The sequence below is a fragment of the Hydra viridissima genome, unplaced genomic scaffold, assembly GCF_058129835.1.
Source record: "Hydra viridissima isolate aposymbiotic clone 2 unplaced genomic scaffold, HvirCarnegie_v1 scaffold_6, whole genome shotgun sequence".
Classification (NCBI taxonomy): domain Eukaryota; kingdom Metazoa; phylum Cnidaria; class Hydrozoa; order Anthoathecata; family Hydridae; genus Hydra; species Hydra viridissima.
This window is the reverse complement of record NW_028324305.1, coordinates 9387370-9403291: the sequence shown is the minus strand read 5'-3', so window position 1 is coordinate 9403291 and position 15922 is coordinate 9387370. Positions and strand designations below refer to the sequence as shown.

The 15922-nt window shown below is 28.2% G+C and overlaps 2 protein-coding genes across 5 annotated transcripts; one reads left to right on the top strand and one right to left on the bottom strand.

Annotated features, from left to right (window-relative positions):
- Window positions 1-1895: 1895 nt before the first annotated feature.
- On the bottom strand, window positions 1896-5268 carry LOC149886942 (ATP-dependent DNA helicase PIF1-like). 4 transcript variants are annotated; one of them, XM_090091747.1, is made up of 3 exons: window positions 5099-5268; window positions 4700-4933; window positions 1896-3873 (listed from the first exon to the last, which is right to left on the bottom strand). In XM_090091747.1, exon 3 carries the CDS (start codon window positions 2984-2986, stop codon window positions 2462-2464), a length of 525 nt encoding a protein of 174 aa, XP_089947873.1. In that variant the 5' UTR covers window positions 2987-3873; window positions 4700-4933; window positions 5099-5268; the 3' UTR covers window positions 1896-2461. The 4 variants fall into 4 exon arrangements, with proteins under 4 accessions (XP_089947873.1, XP_089947874.1, XP_089947872.1 ...); XM_090091748.1 differs by having other exon boundaries at window positions 4700-4818; window positions 5099-5267; XM_090091746.1 differs by lacking the exon at window positions 5099-5268 and having other exon boundaries at window positions 3982-5085.
- A 156-nt stretch (window positions 5269-5424) lies between these two features.
- Window positions 5425-7862, top strand: LOC149886941 (uncharacterized). The gene is made up of 2 exons (XM_090091116.1): window positions 5425-5901; window positions 6563-7862. The coding sequence occupies exons 1-2, from the start codon at window positions 5550-5552 to the stop codon at window positions 7579-7581; spliced, it is 1371 nt and encodes a 456-aa protein (XP_089947242.1). The 5' UTR covers window positions 5425-5549; the 3' UTR covers window positions 7582-7862.
- The last annotated feature ends 8060 nt before the right edge of the window (window positions 7863-15922 follow it).

Below are 15922 nucleotides of genomic sequence, written 5' to 3'. Positions count from 1 at the left end.
GAAAAGGATGAGAAAGTTAATCACGTAAGCATGCGTAGTGATTAATTTTCAAAATTAAATTATAAACTACGCAAGCTCACGTTATAAATTTTCCCACTTTTCCTTTCCCGTAGCTAAAACGGATAAGTGGAAACTCACCTTAAGTGGAAACTCATCTCTAGATTCATTTCCCCACGGGAATTACGTTAAAAGAAGTTCTCGCATTCACGGAAAAATTAAAATTAAAAATTCCCGATATTCCAGGATATACAGTATCGGACAAAACATGGTGGACAAACTCAAATTTAGAACAAAAGTTGATCAAAAACTAAAAAGAACTAGTAAAACAATTGAACACATTAATTTTTAAATAGTTTATTATGTTCTTAACAAAATTTAAAACGTTTGAATCATACTAAGAATCACAAAAAAAATTTATAACACATTTTTCTCAACAAACTACATTTTTCCATGGACATAACAAGGTGGACAAATCAAAACGAAGCTTTTTTTATAAGATTTCATTGTCTTTATTCAATTTAACGCATTCTTTTGTTTTCACTTTTATCATAACATTACTCTAAAATAATAAAATAGATTTTGGAACATCTGGCCAATTATTTTTTCAATTAAACTAAAAATAGATTTAACTCGTAATATATGGAGTAAACTGCAACTTAAAACGGCTTACCACAAATCAAAGAGTTATTATAGACTAGCAAAAAAGCAACCCGTAATACGGGTTATGGTCGGTCTGTTAACTTATAGTGGGTGTTTTCCACAAAGTTGCTAAATCATAACTATTACCCTTTTAGAAAAACGCCTTCAAATTAAAAAATATGCGGAGGTAAAATAATTTACCAATTATTTAACATTTGAGTAATTTACAACTGAAATAGGTCATATCAGTGTAAGGCAGAACCATTTTCCTCGACATTACCAAGTTCAAAACAATACGTTTTTAGTTACTGACACAAAATAATATTACTTCCTCATGCTTTAAATTGACGAAAAAGTAAAGCTAAATTCGTGTTATTTTTATAACGTGAACTTTAATTAATAAGATTAATATAAAGCGAACGTAAATGTTACATGAATTAATAATTCTTTGGCATCCCCTTGATACATATTTCTTTAACAAAGGAAATTGTCTTTAAAACGTTAAATGCACACAACTAAATAAATTTATTCAAAATATCTGACCATTTGACTATTGCAATTTATGGCACTAATCTGACCATTTTTATATATGGCCTCTTTGTTTCAATAATTTTTAGTAAACGGTTATTTGCTACCATTTATTAAAAATTCCTTTTGTTACTCGAAATTTAATTCTCTTTAATAATTTGACACTAATAAAGGACCTCCCTTCCCCGTTTTTCCCTTAATGGTGGTAAGGAGAATAGATTTATCTTTATTAAGAGTTATAAAGTTTTTGATGAAGACCTTCTACCAGAAAATAAAATGTAAAACAATAATTTACATGTATAACAATTTTTTCTTTTTAATATATATAAAAATTTTTTCTTTTTAATATATATAACAATTTTTTCTTTCCTCAAAAGTGTTGCAAATGCAAACTAAGATAATTAATTAGTTTAACACCTTATAAAATTTAAGTAACTCGATATTTGACAAATGCGCAAAACTACAATTATAACCCAAAGATCCCCAAAGTTACGTACAACAAATAATTAGGAGTAAAATAGAGAAGATTTTTAAAAATTGAACTAATTGCATATATTTATATCATTTTAACTGACAAAAATTTACAATAAAAGGTAATCAGGTTTTTTTTTTATAAATCATATAAATGCGTCAATCGTAAATCTTAAAGAAAAAAAAAAAAAAGGAATTATAATACCATAACAAAAAAAAAAAAAAAAAAAAAAACCAAAAAAAAAAAAACACCACATAAAAACCGAAAATCGATTTACCTATTTATAGTAACCTATTTTGACATGGCAGTTAATATAAACATTTATCGAAAATTTAACTATAAAATCTATTTCGAAGTACAAAAGGATTAACATAGCTAATATATATATATATATACATATATATATCTTAATATAATTAGTACAGAAACATCGCTTGGCTGGCAAGGTTATCAATCTTGCTCAACATAATCCCAAGTCACACCACTTTGAAAACATGGAAACAATATAATTTAAACATATATACAACTATAAACGAATATGATTTTATATAGCACATATAAACACATTTTATAACAATATTAAATGACAGATATATTTATCAAAAGCTATAAAAAATATATATATATTAAAATAATAAATAAATTTATACAAACCAAAATGTGCTAACAACTTACAAACAGTAAATTTTCAAAATAAAAATCTTAAGACTATAAATTAAGAACATTAAAAAATATAACATTATTTGTGGAATACTTTTCATCTACCACACCTTGAATGAGATGTTTATTAATTTAAAAAAAAAAACAAACTATTAAATGCTCTCATTCTTGAACATTCTTGACTATGAGAGAAAAATGGTTTTTTTTGAGATATACTCCAACTCTATTAAATGTTTGACCTTGACTTTTATTAATTGTCATTGAATAAGCCAATCTGACAGGAAACTGACGACTTTTCAGAACAAAAGGTATATTAGAACCTGATGGAGCCAACTGAATTTGAGGAACAAAAACCCGTTTACCACCAGAAACACCTGTCAAATCCTCTGCATCAATATATTTATTTTGAAGAGCACAAACTTTTATTCGAGTACCATTGCATAACCCAGCTTTGAGATCTAAATATCTAAGTAGCATTATTACACAACCAATTTTCAATTTTAAACAATGTGGCATACCTGATGGAGTTAAGCTGTTCAAACACTCAACAGGAAAGTCATTTCTTTCATTAAGGTCATCAGTATCAACTTGATCAGCACTTGCATAAATTTTGACCTTACCCGGCAGACATTCAAGCACTTCTTCATTGATTGATAATGAATCAACATTAGTTGATATTAAAATCATGCATTTAGAATAATCATTTTGATCAGCATCTCCAAAAATCTTTTCAACAATCTATTTATTTTCTCTAATAATGCACTGATTTGGTATTTTAATGCATCTTTTTTAAGGATCCTCCTCTTTGACAGGTATTGTTCCATTCCCAAGTTTTAGTAGCCATTGGGAAAATTCACCTTCCCCATCTTCTACTCTCATATTTCCAGTTCATGCAAACTTCTGCACACATTGCCAATGCAAAGAACATTTTATACACAATTCTACTATCTCAGCTGGTTGTCCTCTTTTCACAACAGGCAGAATTTGCGTAAAGTTACCACCAAAAAGAATGATTTTTCCTCAGAAAGGAAAGTTGTTGTTGCAAATATCTTTTAACAACCTATCAATTGCATTTAATTCTTTACATGCTCATGTAAGACATTATACTGGTTGCTTCTCAGTTTGTTTTGGTTATTTCTGATGAAAGCAAGGCGTTGGCCTTTGATTTTAACATACGCATCAATAGCATATTGCTGAAACAGTTTTTTGCCATAAAAGAGTGAAGAAAAAAATTGTCTAACTGAAAGTTTATATTGTAATACTGAGAAAATGTAACATGATTTCTAACCAATGTAGCACGTTCAGGGTTGTGAACCAATTGATTATGCCAACCAGCATCACCCCTTGGAAAAAATAGAGGATAAACCATAGGATCTAAGTTGGCAGACATACTTGATAGAGTTTTAAGAGGATGACCTCTTGGGTAAATAACATCTTCCCTGGAAACAGGTAGTACACCAACAAATACAACTGCAACTTCATTATGTGAAGGGAGACTAATAGCGATTATAGCAATTTATGCTGGAACATCATGATTCCAAAAGATTTATAGTAAAATCATGTAGTAAACAGCGCTAAAAACAAAAAAATCAAATTGAGATAAAACAAATTGTATATATGGCAAAATAATTTGTATTGGCTTTTAGTAAATAATTAAAAGCAGTGATTTTTGACAAAATTACCTATTTAACATTTTTAATAACAGACACAAACATGAAGTTAAGCCAAATGTCTATTAACTCAAAAGATAACAAAAAAACATCACAGCAACAACACACACCATAAGTAAATATATGTATATAATATAACTTAAGTAAGATAATATTCATATATAACAAAACATAAGTAACAACATTATACAAAATGTTATTAAAATACATTAGGTATTTTTAGAATAATCTTTAACAATAAAGGCTTGAAAACAGCAAGACCTAAAGCAGTAATAGTTTGACACTAAAAACTATCGTGTAACCCTCTGTTAAAAGTACATTACTTGGCAGGCAGAGTTGACAAATCTTGCTCTACACGTTTACCAAGTCACAGCACTTTGAAAACACGGAAACAACATAATATAAACACATGTACCAACTATAAACACAATAAATGTGTTTAAATAAGTATATAAGGTTATATATATACTTTATATACATATTTCAACACAATTTTAAAACAATTATATAACACATATTAACACATACACGAACAATAAAAAAACACTTTACATTGTTGTAAAAACATATTGATAAAACAACTATAAGGCACTTCTTTCAACATATACATACATATCAAAAAAGCATATATGCAAACAATGTGTGCAAACAAAAATCTTAAAAATAACGCCATAAAATTTAAAAAGATTCAAAGTAAACAAAATATATATTTACAAACAATACTCTTTACCTTCTTTTTTTTTCATAAAAACTGTAATCCTCATAACAAAATTTAACCTTTACATACAATAACATGTGACATGCCATGTCAGTGTTGGCACAAAATTTTAATTTATTTTTCTAAATTTTCTAAAAAAGAACAAAAATAATTAAAAGCATCACAGAAATTTCAAAGTAGTAATAACCATTTTATGGAAGTAGCATTAGTGTAACTTTAAATAATATCCATACCCCTATTTTCTTTCTAAAAATTAAAATAACAAAAATAAAAATGCTGAAAGAAAAGCTAAAACAAACAAAATACAAACGATTTAAAAGATTAAAATCCTTTCTACTTTTTCTGATAAAAATTTAAATCCTTTCTACTTTAGCTAATAAAAATGTATATATAACTATTTTATATACTTACTTCAATTAAAATATGATCTTAACGATTATCATTTCTCTTAATATGATTCTTTATGTAATATATCTAAACTAATGATTAGATTTCAAAAGGAAAAAAGTTTCAACTCGCTGAAGAGATCTTTCTCCAATGGCCGCGTGCATTTAGAGAACGCGCTTTTTCAAAGCCTAGTAACTAATGACGAAACGACGTTAAACATTAAACATTAAACGTTAAACGTTTCTGTGCTAATTATATTAAGATGGAGTGAGAACGAAGTTAAATTATGTCATTTTTCACGGAACAGTCTTAGTTGTAACATAATTTTCAATGACTTTACGCGTAATTATCATAACTTAAGGTTATTATCACATTCCACATTAAAAAGTATATATCCAATGATATTTCTTTAAAAAAATGTTATGAACGTTTTAAAAAATAAATTAAAAAATAAGATAAAAAGTTTACATGGAAAATGGCTGATATTGAACTGGAATTTGCTTTAAAGAATATAGACATTGACGAAGAACTGGAGATAGATTCATTTTTATTCAATCCAGAAATCGTGAATTCTGAGGATTTAATCAACGAGGATGATATTGCTATAGATTTTATAGTGGAGGAACTTCCTCATATTCCAAAGCTTGTGTTTGTAAGCGATGATAATATTTCTCAATTTGTTTTCGAAGAGGTCTACTTTAGAAATAAATCTTCGTCCACCCTTACTACACTTCCAGTTTGTTGCAGTTTTTGTAGTAAAAAGTATAAAAATCAAAATTTTTTAAAAATTCACGAAGAAAAGTGTAGAAAAGATATGCATGGAGAAAGTAAGTTGTTAATGAAAAAAGTTGCTGATTTTAGTATTTCAGTGTTATTTTAAACTGTTTAAAAATCATTTCATGATTGTTTTTTATTCATTTTTTGTAGCTTTTGTTACATATTTTAATGTAATTAAAACATTACATTAAGTTAATATTTTTTTTGTAGCTTTAACACATCTGTCAATGATTAAAAGATGTAATTAAAGCTACACAAAATGAATACAAAAAAATCATGACTAAGAATTTTAAACAGTTTAAAAATAATGTATATTAGTAAGTTATAATTGCATTTATTTTACAATATACAATTATGCTATTATAATTGCATATTAAATATAATTAATTTTATATTAAAATATTAATGTAACATGTCTGGATGTTAGCCAGCCAGATGGCACTGCATATACCGTTGAATTCCCAATGGGTTTAAAATTCCCAAAATTCAATGACTATTTTTAGTATAATCAATTTTAACAAAAATTGCCAATATTTTGTAGAACAATAACTACAAATATTCCCAATATTTTAAAAACACTTTATAAAATATAATTCTGGCTTTATAAAATATAATTCTGGCGAACACCCTGCATGTATACTTTTTATATACATTTAATTATATTTTACGTCATGTCATGTTTATTACCAATATCTATTCATTTCTTTATAGCTCCTAAGCTGATAGAATCAGAGTTCAACACACACTCTGAGAACTTTATTACTCGATCTTTAAAGGAAGCATCTGAAGGTCCTATGCATAACATTACTGGACCAGGTGTAGAAGTCAAGTTGTTGGCGGAAGAAGTAATGCAAGTGTTATCAAAAGATACATCAAAGCTTAAGGAGTTTGACAGTCTTGCTAAAGCTGAAATTTTTACAATTATAAAACTTAATGGAACCATGTGCCATAACAGAGAAGAAATGTTCAAAAAATTTCTGCATTTATGCTATTTAAAAAAAGCAAAAGATATTTGGAATGATTTCCTATCCCTTAGCAATATTTCTACATCGAAAAAAGCAAACAGTCTATTACTCCAATATATATTTGATAGGTTATTGCAATGGAGTTTAGAGTATCGTGTTAAATGTATAAATTTAGATGTAAATGTCAAGGAAGTTTATAAGCCTCTTGATATTTCTGAAGAAGAGACTATTAGATATATTGCTGGTTATATAATATATGTTCTTAAAGAAAATATAAAGGATAAACGATCACCTCAGGGTAAAGCATTAATTGATTTATTATCATTATGGGGATCAAAGACAGAGCCAAAAGATGAATGTGCAGATATAAATAAATATACAATACACTGGGTTGAAAGAGTTAATAGAGGAGGGCTCATAATAGTAAATGACAGATTTTTGCTTTTTGTTCGTCAAATTGAAATAGATGCTTGTAAAATTATAAACAAAAATTTGCTAATCACTTATTGCGGGGAAAATTTAAGTACTTTAGTTTATAACAATATAATTAAAAGTGAATTAGTCATAGAAAAATGGGAGATGCTAACAATGGACCTTGAAAATGACAGTATAAAAAATGTATTATATGAGAAAATTATTAAAAGGTGGATTAATATCAGAATTAGGGCCTTTGTTAAAACGTGGATTCAGATTATGAGAAGAAGTGAAATAGGGCATAAAATTTCCCGTAAAGGAGAAGTTTCACTACGTAAAAGTTTAAAGTAGGGTGTATTCTATTAGTAGCAGATTTTTTAACCTTTTTTAAATATGTTTTTTCATGTTTCTGAATCATATTTTTTTATCAAAAGTAACATATTTTATTTGTAAGCTCTATTTTTAATTAAGAATAAAAAGAATCGTATAGTTATTAAACTATAAAAAGTATTATATGTAATTGAGTGTTTTTACATCATTGCGTTTCATGTAATATTTTCCTAAAATTGAAGTAATTAAACAGATGTATTTTTTTATATTCAAATATTGATGTTAATTAGTTTAAGATTTTATACCCCATACTTTTTTACTTATTCCCCATACTTAAGTCTGAAGTGGAAATTGTTCTCCCATGTTCCATATATATTTACAAATTCTATATAAGGTCACAGTTCCCTGATACATTTTGTGCACTTTAATGCTAAAAAAAGCGCTTTATTTCTTCAAAAACAAAGTAAAACGAAGAAAGTAAAAACGAATAATATTAATCCCTGTCTAAGCCTATGTGTTATCAATTCTCTTGTGAGTTCTCCCTAAATCAATCGATGTATGTACTGAAGCCTTGTCTATACCTAAATCAGTATGATGTCATCACTTGCGTTTAATGCTGTAAATAACCAACAGAATATCGTTTAGTCCTTTAGAATTCTTCAGTTATGTAATAATTTTTTGAGGGAAAATCTTAGCAATTAAACTAGAGAACTGTTTTAAAGTAATTAAAAAGATTTGTGTGATGCCAAAGTGCTCAATATAGTAAAAATATAGTAAAGAATTTATATATATATTTAAATTCTTGCTCTGCGTATAAGCATTTTATTGTTTCGAATCTTGAATCGAAACAGATCTTTAAGAATTCAATCAGCAATTTAAGGAAATCCAAATTAAGGCTTCATCAAAAATTTATTTGAATAAATTATTTTTTTACAGATTAATTTTTAATATTTATTAAAATGCAGATTAGGCTGTTGCCTTTGGCCCCACTATTTGAGGGGGCTTATTTTAGAATTGATTCTAAAATAAGGCCTAGGGCCCTCGAGGATAAATACGGCCAGTTCCCTCTCGACTACTTTTTTTAAAAAAAAGGAAAGAATACTTTGCTGCCGTTAAGTCCGCCACAAATTGTAATGGCATTTCGAGCTGATGCTCAGAATTTTTTTTTAAAGTAGAAAAAGTCAAAGAACCTTAAAATGATTTCTAAGATTTTAATGAGTTTCTAAAAAATTAATGAGTTCTAAAACCCTTTTTGAACATAAGGAATCTTTTATTTTTTAAAAGGTGCTCTAAGAAGTCCTAATGGTCTTGTCACAGAAGACGAGTTGGCTGTCCGTTTACAAACTTACCAATAACGTTTATGTGCTACGAGCGGGTATCGAACTCGCAACCCTTGGATTACAAGTCTAATGCGCCACGGTTGATTCTGGAATTCCTTTATCAGAACCCTGATTCCAAAACACTATTTTCTCAAAGGGTTTTAGAAAACCTATTTTGAACTTCATTTTTTTAGGGTTACAGATGGCCTGTACCAATCAAGTATGTTTTGGTATTGTTTTTTCTCTGTAACAGTACTTTTTACTTTTTTAGATCATTTCAAAATAGTAGATTTTTTATTATTATTTTGTATTAATGTCGAAAACGTATTTATAAGTATTACATTAAATTCATTTGTAGCAGAATATTGTCACTTGTGACCATTTACTATTTCTTTATATTTTAAGTTTTTCTTTGTTACTTGAAAATGTTAGCGAAGTAAGGTACTTTAATATAAAAATTACTATTTTCTAGAACCCCAAAGGTTTCCAGAACCCGCTCTCGTTGGGGTTCAAGAGCCCCAAATTTAGTTCAGGGTTCTAATCCATGCTTATACGGATTTCTTTATTTAAGTTTTCTTTTTTTTCCCATAGAGAAATACGCCTAATTAATCATTCAACAAAATTTATTTCCTTTTAGAGCGTTTGGGCAGTTCTCTGTTATCATTGACGTCGATAATTAATTTTTCGCGTATACAGCCTCTAGTATTACCACGCATAACTTTCAGCAGGTCAGATTTGACCACAATAACCTTTCGATTTAGAAGGCCATATTCGTGAGCAGTTGGATTTTCGTTTGCTCCTCCTCGACTACGTATTCGTCCAAAGTGTTCTTCAACTGAATCCTGGTTTAATTTATCGGATAAAAAATAAAGCTCTTGTCCATCAGTTACTCTGCTTAATAAATATGGGACTAGCTCAACAAACGAATGCACTATAAGACAAAATAAAAAAAAATAAAATATATATATATATATAAATATATAAAATATATACTTTAAAAATCGGGGCCCCAGCTGGAGCCATAATTATTGTGGGCCGCGCGCCTATGCTCCCAAGAGCCATTATGCCATTATGTTATAATAATGATGCTTTGCAAAAAATTGCGATGATTGGGTCCTGGGTATAACAATGCCCCCCCCAAAATTATCCCCCTCTACACCAAATTTGAGGCAAACTAGTTTGCAACATATTTTTTTACTATTCTCAACTCAATTAGAATTCATCGATAGATTTAAATTTCATGAAATAATCTCTTAGCATTCAAAAGTTTTTTTTTTTTTTTTGAGTAACACATTTTTTGTGAGTATACTTTCAATGAACAAAAAAACTCAAAATACCAATACCAGTAATCCTGATTCCTTGGATAGTCTGAGAACTCAAACAAAGTTTGGTTTTCATTGCCTTAGGTATCCTTTCATTCGATTCAGCTTGTGCTTTCCACTCATTAATATATTTTAGGTATGTGCTTTGCAACCACTAAAATAGTAGAAAAAATGGCATTAGGAAAATAGAAAAATAAAGATTTTAGAGGATAATTTTTTATTTATTAAGGAATCTTAATATTGGCTTTTCTTTTTCAAAGTTAAACTCATTGGCTAATATTAAATAACACTCATTCTCATTTTTTTGGGAAACTCAACCCTAAAGTCAAGTGCAAAAACCAGAACACAATGATGACAAATTTCAACATTAAGAAAGGTATATTAATTAAAGATAACAATACCTCAAATCTCCAATCATCCACCGCACGATAGGGGTATAGAGCAGGCTTCCTATTCTTTTGACCTTGAAATTTATTGTTTACATTCAGCATATCAAAAAACATATCTGTTAAACGAATGAATTTTTCCAATTCTGATAATTGTTCATTGTTACAATTAGCGATTGCATCAGCTACAGTGCTGCTCAAAACCTTAAAGAATTTGTAACAACTTTTACTAACATATTATTCAGTATAGTGTAACTTCTACTAATGTTCTGAAACCACTACTCATCATTTCTTGAAAGTTCAATTATACATAACATGCGTCATCTCCTGAAAGAAATTTACATTTACTTATATAAAATGAAATTGTGTTACCTGAGCAGCTAAATTTACTCTCATCCGCAATCTAGGTGCTAAAAACATATGATCATGCGTCAATTTGTGTAACTTTCGCAGTCCAGGAGCTAAGCGAAACCTGCCAAGATCACAATCGTAGAGGTCAATTAATTGCTGCCAGTTTAAAGATTTTTCATTGCACTAAATAAAGATGAAACTGAAATATGGTCTTAAAATTACATACTAAGTTTAATAACGCTAAAGAACAACTTCAACAAAAAAGTATTCATTTGCTTAAATAGTTTTTCTTATAAATTTATAATAAATTGTGTAAATAAATTATAAAATAGGTATTTAGCCAAAAATATAAAAAAACAAATCAATTATCAATAAAAAGTTTCATAAAATATAGTAAAAATAAAAAAATAAATCTGACAATAATTACATAATTTGAATAGGAAATTTACCGTTAAATTTCTGGTAAAATTATTACTACCAGAATTTTCTAAGTTATTCCTCAATGTCTTCAATAAATGTGGTGGGTCACTGAAAAAAAATATTTTTCTATCCATGTCATATCGATTATAAACCCAATAAACAACCCCATCAACTGATACATTTGAGCCATCAGCTAATTCATGCAGTTTGAAGAAACTTCTGTTTGAAGACGCCCCATCGGAAACAAAAGCGACAACCTCTAAACCAATACTCTCTGATATTCTAACTGCTTTCCAAATAATTGGAAACAATTGATCACTTGATAACCCTAGTGTACAAAAGTAAGCTAACGGATATGTGAAACGCTTTAAAAGACCACCAACCATTACACACAATATATGTGATGCAAGATCCTTAGTTTTGTGTGTTACCAGGCTAAAACACCTGTCAAATTCATTAAGTTCTTCGTTAATGTCTCCTAATTCTGTAAAGCCTCTTAGCTCCCCAGATGCAGAACAAAAGACAAGATTTTGTTTAATCTTCATCTCATCAAACATTATAATTGTTTGCCTTTCATGATCTTTTAGTGTTTCTATTTTTAAATCTAAACATAATCTTGAAACTATTTCTGCTACAAATCCTGAGTTACTTGAAGCAAAGTCAGTGTATTGGTTAAGCGTTGTTCTATGCGGCAATTCAATAAAACCTGAGTTTCGAATGTGCTCATATGCAGCTAAAAATTAAATAAATTATAAAAATAATAATACTGTAAAATGCTTTTAAAATTAAAAGAATTAAAATAAACAAAAGAAAAAAAAATTATTTCAAAAAAATATTATATTTTAAAATGGAAAAGTTGACTTTTAATAAGGAATTAATTGAGCTTATTTTATAGGTTTCAAATTTTGTCAGCAAAGCTTAAAAAATAATAAGGTTAACAAGTTAAGAGATAGGTACGCTAGGTACCTCGAAGATTCTTAGGCATCTCTCTCTATTGACTTTCAGTTACAAGAGAATTTAATGACTTCATTTAATATATAAAAAAAACAACTGAAACAAACATTTTGTAAACAAATTAGAATAACCTTATATACTTGTTAAGAATTATACCTGGAGATTTTAAGTATATGCTGAGACAAAACCTTACAAACAAGGGGTGCCATCGAGCAGACTTTTTATTCTTTAATCCAAAATTTTTAAGTTGTTCTCGCCATAATAAATACTTTGGAGAGTCTCTTGGAAAGCTAAGGTTATCATTGTTTTTTAAAACACCACTAACAACATCATTTAGTTCGTCAGGCAAAACAATGCTTTCTTTTTCAAAAAGTTTTTTTATTCTCTTTTCTTTTCTTTTTAGAACATTCTTCAAATATTGTAAACAATTATGTTGACCTTCGCATTTTTGTAATAGTTGTTCCCTATTTTTGTAAATATTAGGAGATTTTTCTTTACTTCCAATTGTGCCTGTTTCATATCTATGAGAATACAAAATAAGATCTTTTCTCAATGCAGTGCAATGATCGCATCTACTTACATAATTTGAAATTAGTTTATCACATTTACTTGACCTTATAACTTTAAGATCTGCTTCAGATGAAAATTGTTTATTTTCAATTGTTGCTTTAATGATTTTATCTTTGTTCAAGAAATGCAATTGGGAGCCATATGACAGTTTATGAGAAATTAGATCCTTAAATTCATTATTGGCTGGACAAATCTTCAATTCGCTAATAGCTATAAAAAACTCATGAATGTTTTCTTCATATATTATTTCTGGTATTAATGCAAGATAAGGATTTACTTTAGATACAAGCAAATTGTAGGCAATTATGTCCCAAGAAAAGTTTTTATAAATTTTTAAACTTTTTTCAATAACTGGAATTCCACTTATTTCATGAATTTTGCTAAGATAATAACAATTTTCACTTTCACTTGTTTTCATAAATTCGTACATGCTAGCGATTTCAAGAAACTTGTGAAATGAAGTAATAGGTGAAGGTATAGGTGATAGTGAAGTATTATTCGATTTACTTAGGTCATTTTTTAAAACACCAGAAAACTTAATTTTATAAATATGCTTGTTTAAATGTCCACAGCATACTAAACATGTTACTGTTTCATGTTTGGTAAAATCAGCAACATCTACAAGAAACACATTAAATGGACTTTTCTGGTAACGCTGGAGTTTTCTTAGACATTTCTTACATAAAAATTTTGGGTGGACATTTTCACAATCATCATTGAGATGGTGACCAAAAATATCAAATATTTCCTTACTGAATTCCAGAGCAGTCTTTTTACAACCATAATATTGGTCTATTATTATTTTTTGCTTACATAAACGGCAAATGTTGGATAATTTTTTAATATGTATTTCAATTTCATTCATATTCTAGCTATTAAAATAATAAAATAATTTTCAATTTTATATAAAAAAAGGTAATTAAATATTTTTATTATTTTAATACAATTTATTTATTTATTTTAAAATACTGTTTAAAATAAAAAATAAAATTTATTCTATTTAAAATAGAATAAAACTTAATAGAATAAATATTAGCAAAACAGTAACATAAAAACATTTATACATTTTTTTTTTTTTTTGTTATAACAAAACAATATTTGAAAAACTGATTTAAACTAGATATTTAAGCTTCTAAAATTTAAAGTAAAATTTAGTAAAAATTAAAAAAGAGTAAAAATTGCCAAGTATAAGTGAAACATTGACATAATATAGCATTCAGTTCAACAAAAAATCATTATTAACTCAATTAAAATCTGGACATTTATTATTAATATTAATAATAAAAAAATTTTACTAACTGTAATAATATATATTACCTTAGGCAATACCTGACTATTATTATTTAAAAAAAAATTACAATACAACAGGTAAAAAATTAACATAAGTTGCTTCAATTTTAATTAGTATTGTCAAATATCTGTTTGTACAATAGATACCTTTATTTACCAATAAATATTTACAACATATTTACGGATTTTAGGTTGCAAATACGGCAAAAATATTCCAACACAAAATAAAATCGTCAAGGGACTTATTGAGTGCCTGGAGGATTTAATGAGTGCCTGGTCTAAAGAACATTCTTAAAGAACGTAACAAGCCTATAGCTGAACAGGCAAACAAAAAATAAGGTTCAAACATGTAGTAGAGATTGTTTTAAACTTTGATATTTATACCTATAATTGAGGTGTGCAAGAAACAATTACTTCACCTTAATCGTAATTTTTGTTGTAATTAACTTCTTCATTGATTCAATAGTTTTTTAAAATCTATCCCATAAAATTTTAAGAGGTTAATCCACTTTGATTACAGCTTTTAAAGCTTACAAATTACATTTCAAATTTTTTCATATTTTTGCAAAAAGCGCCATTTTGACTTGCCGCTGGAATAATTATACTACAAAGACCATATCGGGATGTGAAATAATTTTCGGCTTCGTTCTCACTCCATCTATAATAACTCTTTGAATCAACTGAAGCTTTTTCCCGTGTTCTTGTACGATATATTTCTGTAAATATGTATCATTTTTTACAGGAGAGTTTTTAAATATTTTTACAACCTTTCTCACTTTTTTCATGAGATCTTTGTAATTTCTAACCAATTCAGCTGATGCTCGGTCCAAAATCATTGTCAAACCATATTCTTTATTTATAACTTCATCATCCTCAGTTTTACCACATTCATCTTCTTCTTCACAATTTTCATATGTAATAAACGATTCTTCGACTTCTCCGCAGTTTTTCTTGTAAAAGATATCAATAACTGCAAGTTGTATTCCATGAGCATAACATAGTTGTTGATAGCAAGACATCATTTTACCGACTTTTACCATCACACTTGCTCTATCAGTGGTCATGGCAATAATGTCTTCTTGGAGGTCAATATCGAAGCTATTTAGCCTTTCTGCAACTAACTTGACGCAATATTCTGCATTACACGATCCATGGATTCGAATCAATCCAAGATTAAAGTGTTTCGCCTCCATATGTAAATTTAAGTTTAAGTATCTCTGACTATTTTGTGATGTCCATTCGTCAAACGTTATTGAAAACTTTTGATTTTGCTTTTTTAGTGATGTGAATTTTTGCATTATATCGGTTTTTACAGAATCTGAGAATTTAACAACCATCGATCTTATAGTATTAGGTGAAGTAGGGAGCCGGAAACCACTCGTTGAGAACAAGTACCGTAAATCTGAAGATGTGCAAAAACTATTAAATGTAAAGCCATCTTTTGCAACCATGCGCGATACCATTTTTTTCCATAGAAATTTCCTTTACGAAAAACGTGTCAATTGTTCTGACTTTTTTCGATGGAATTACTTCTTCGTCTTCGCAGTCGATGTATATTTTAGTCGATGTATATTTTAGTTCAACTGATTCATGCTGTTTTGAAGTTGAAGCTTCGTCTTGTTGTAAAACGTTTGATTTTAAATCGGTGCCACGTTTAGTTTTTAAATGGATTAATAACCCTTTAGTTGATCTTTGATTAATTTTTAAAATAGCCGAACATAACACGCACTTCGCATTTTCTTCATTATCA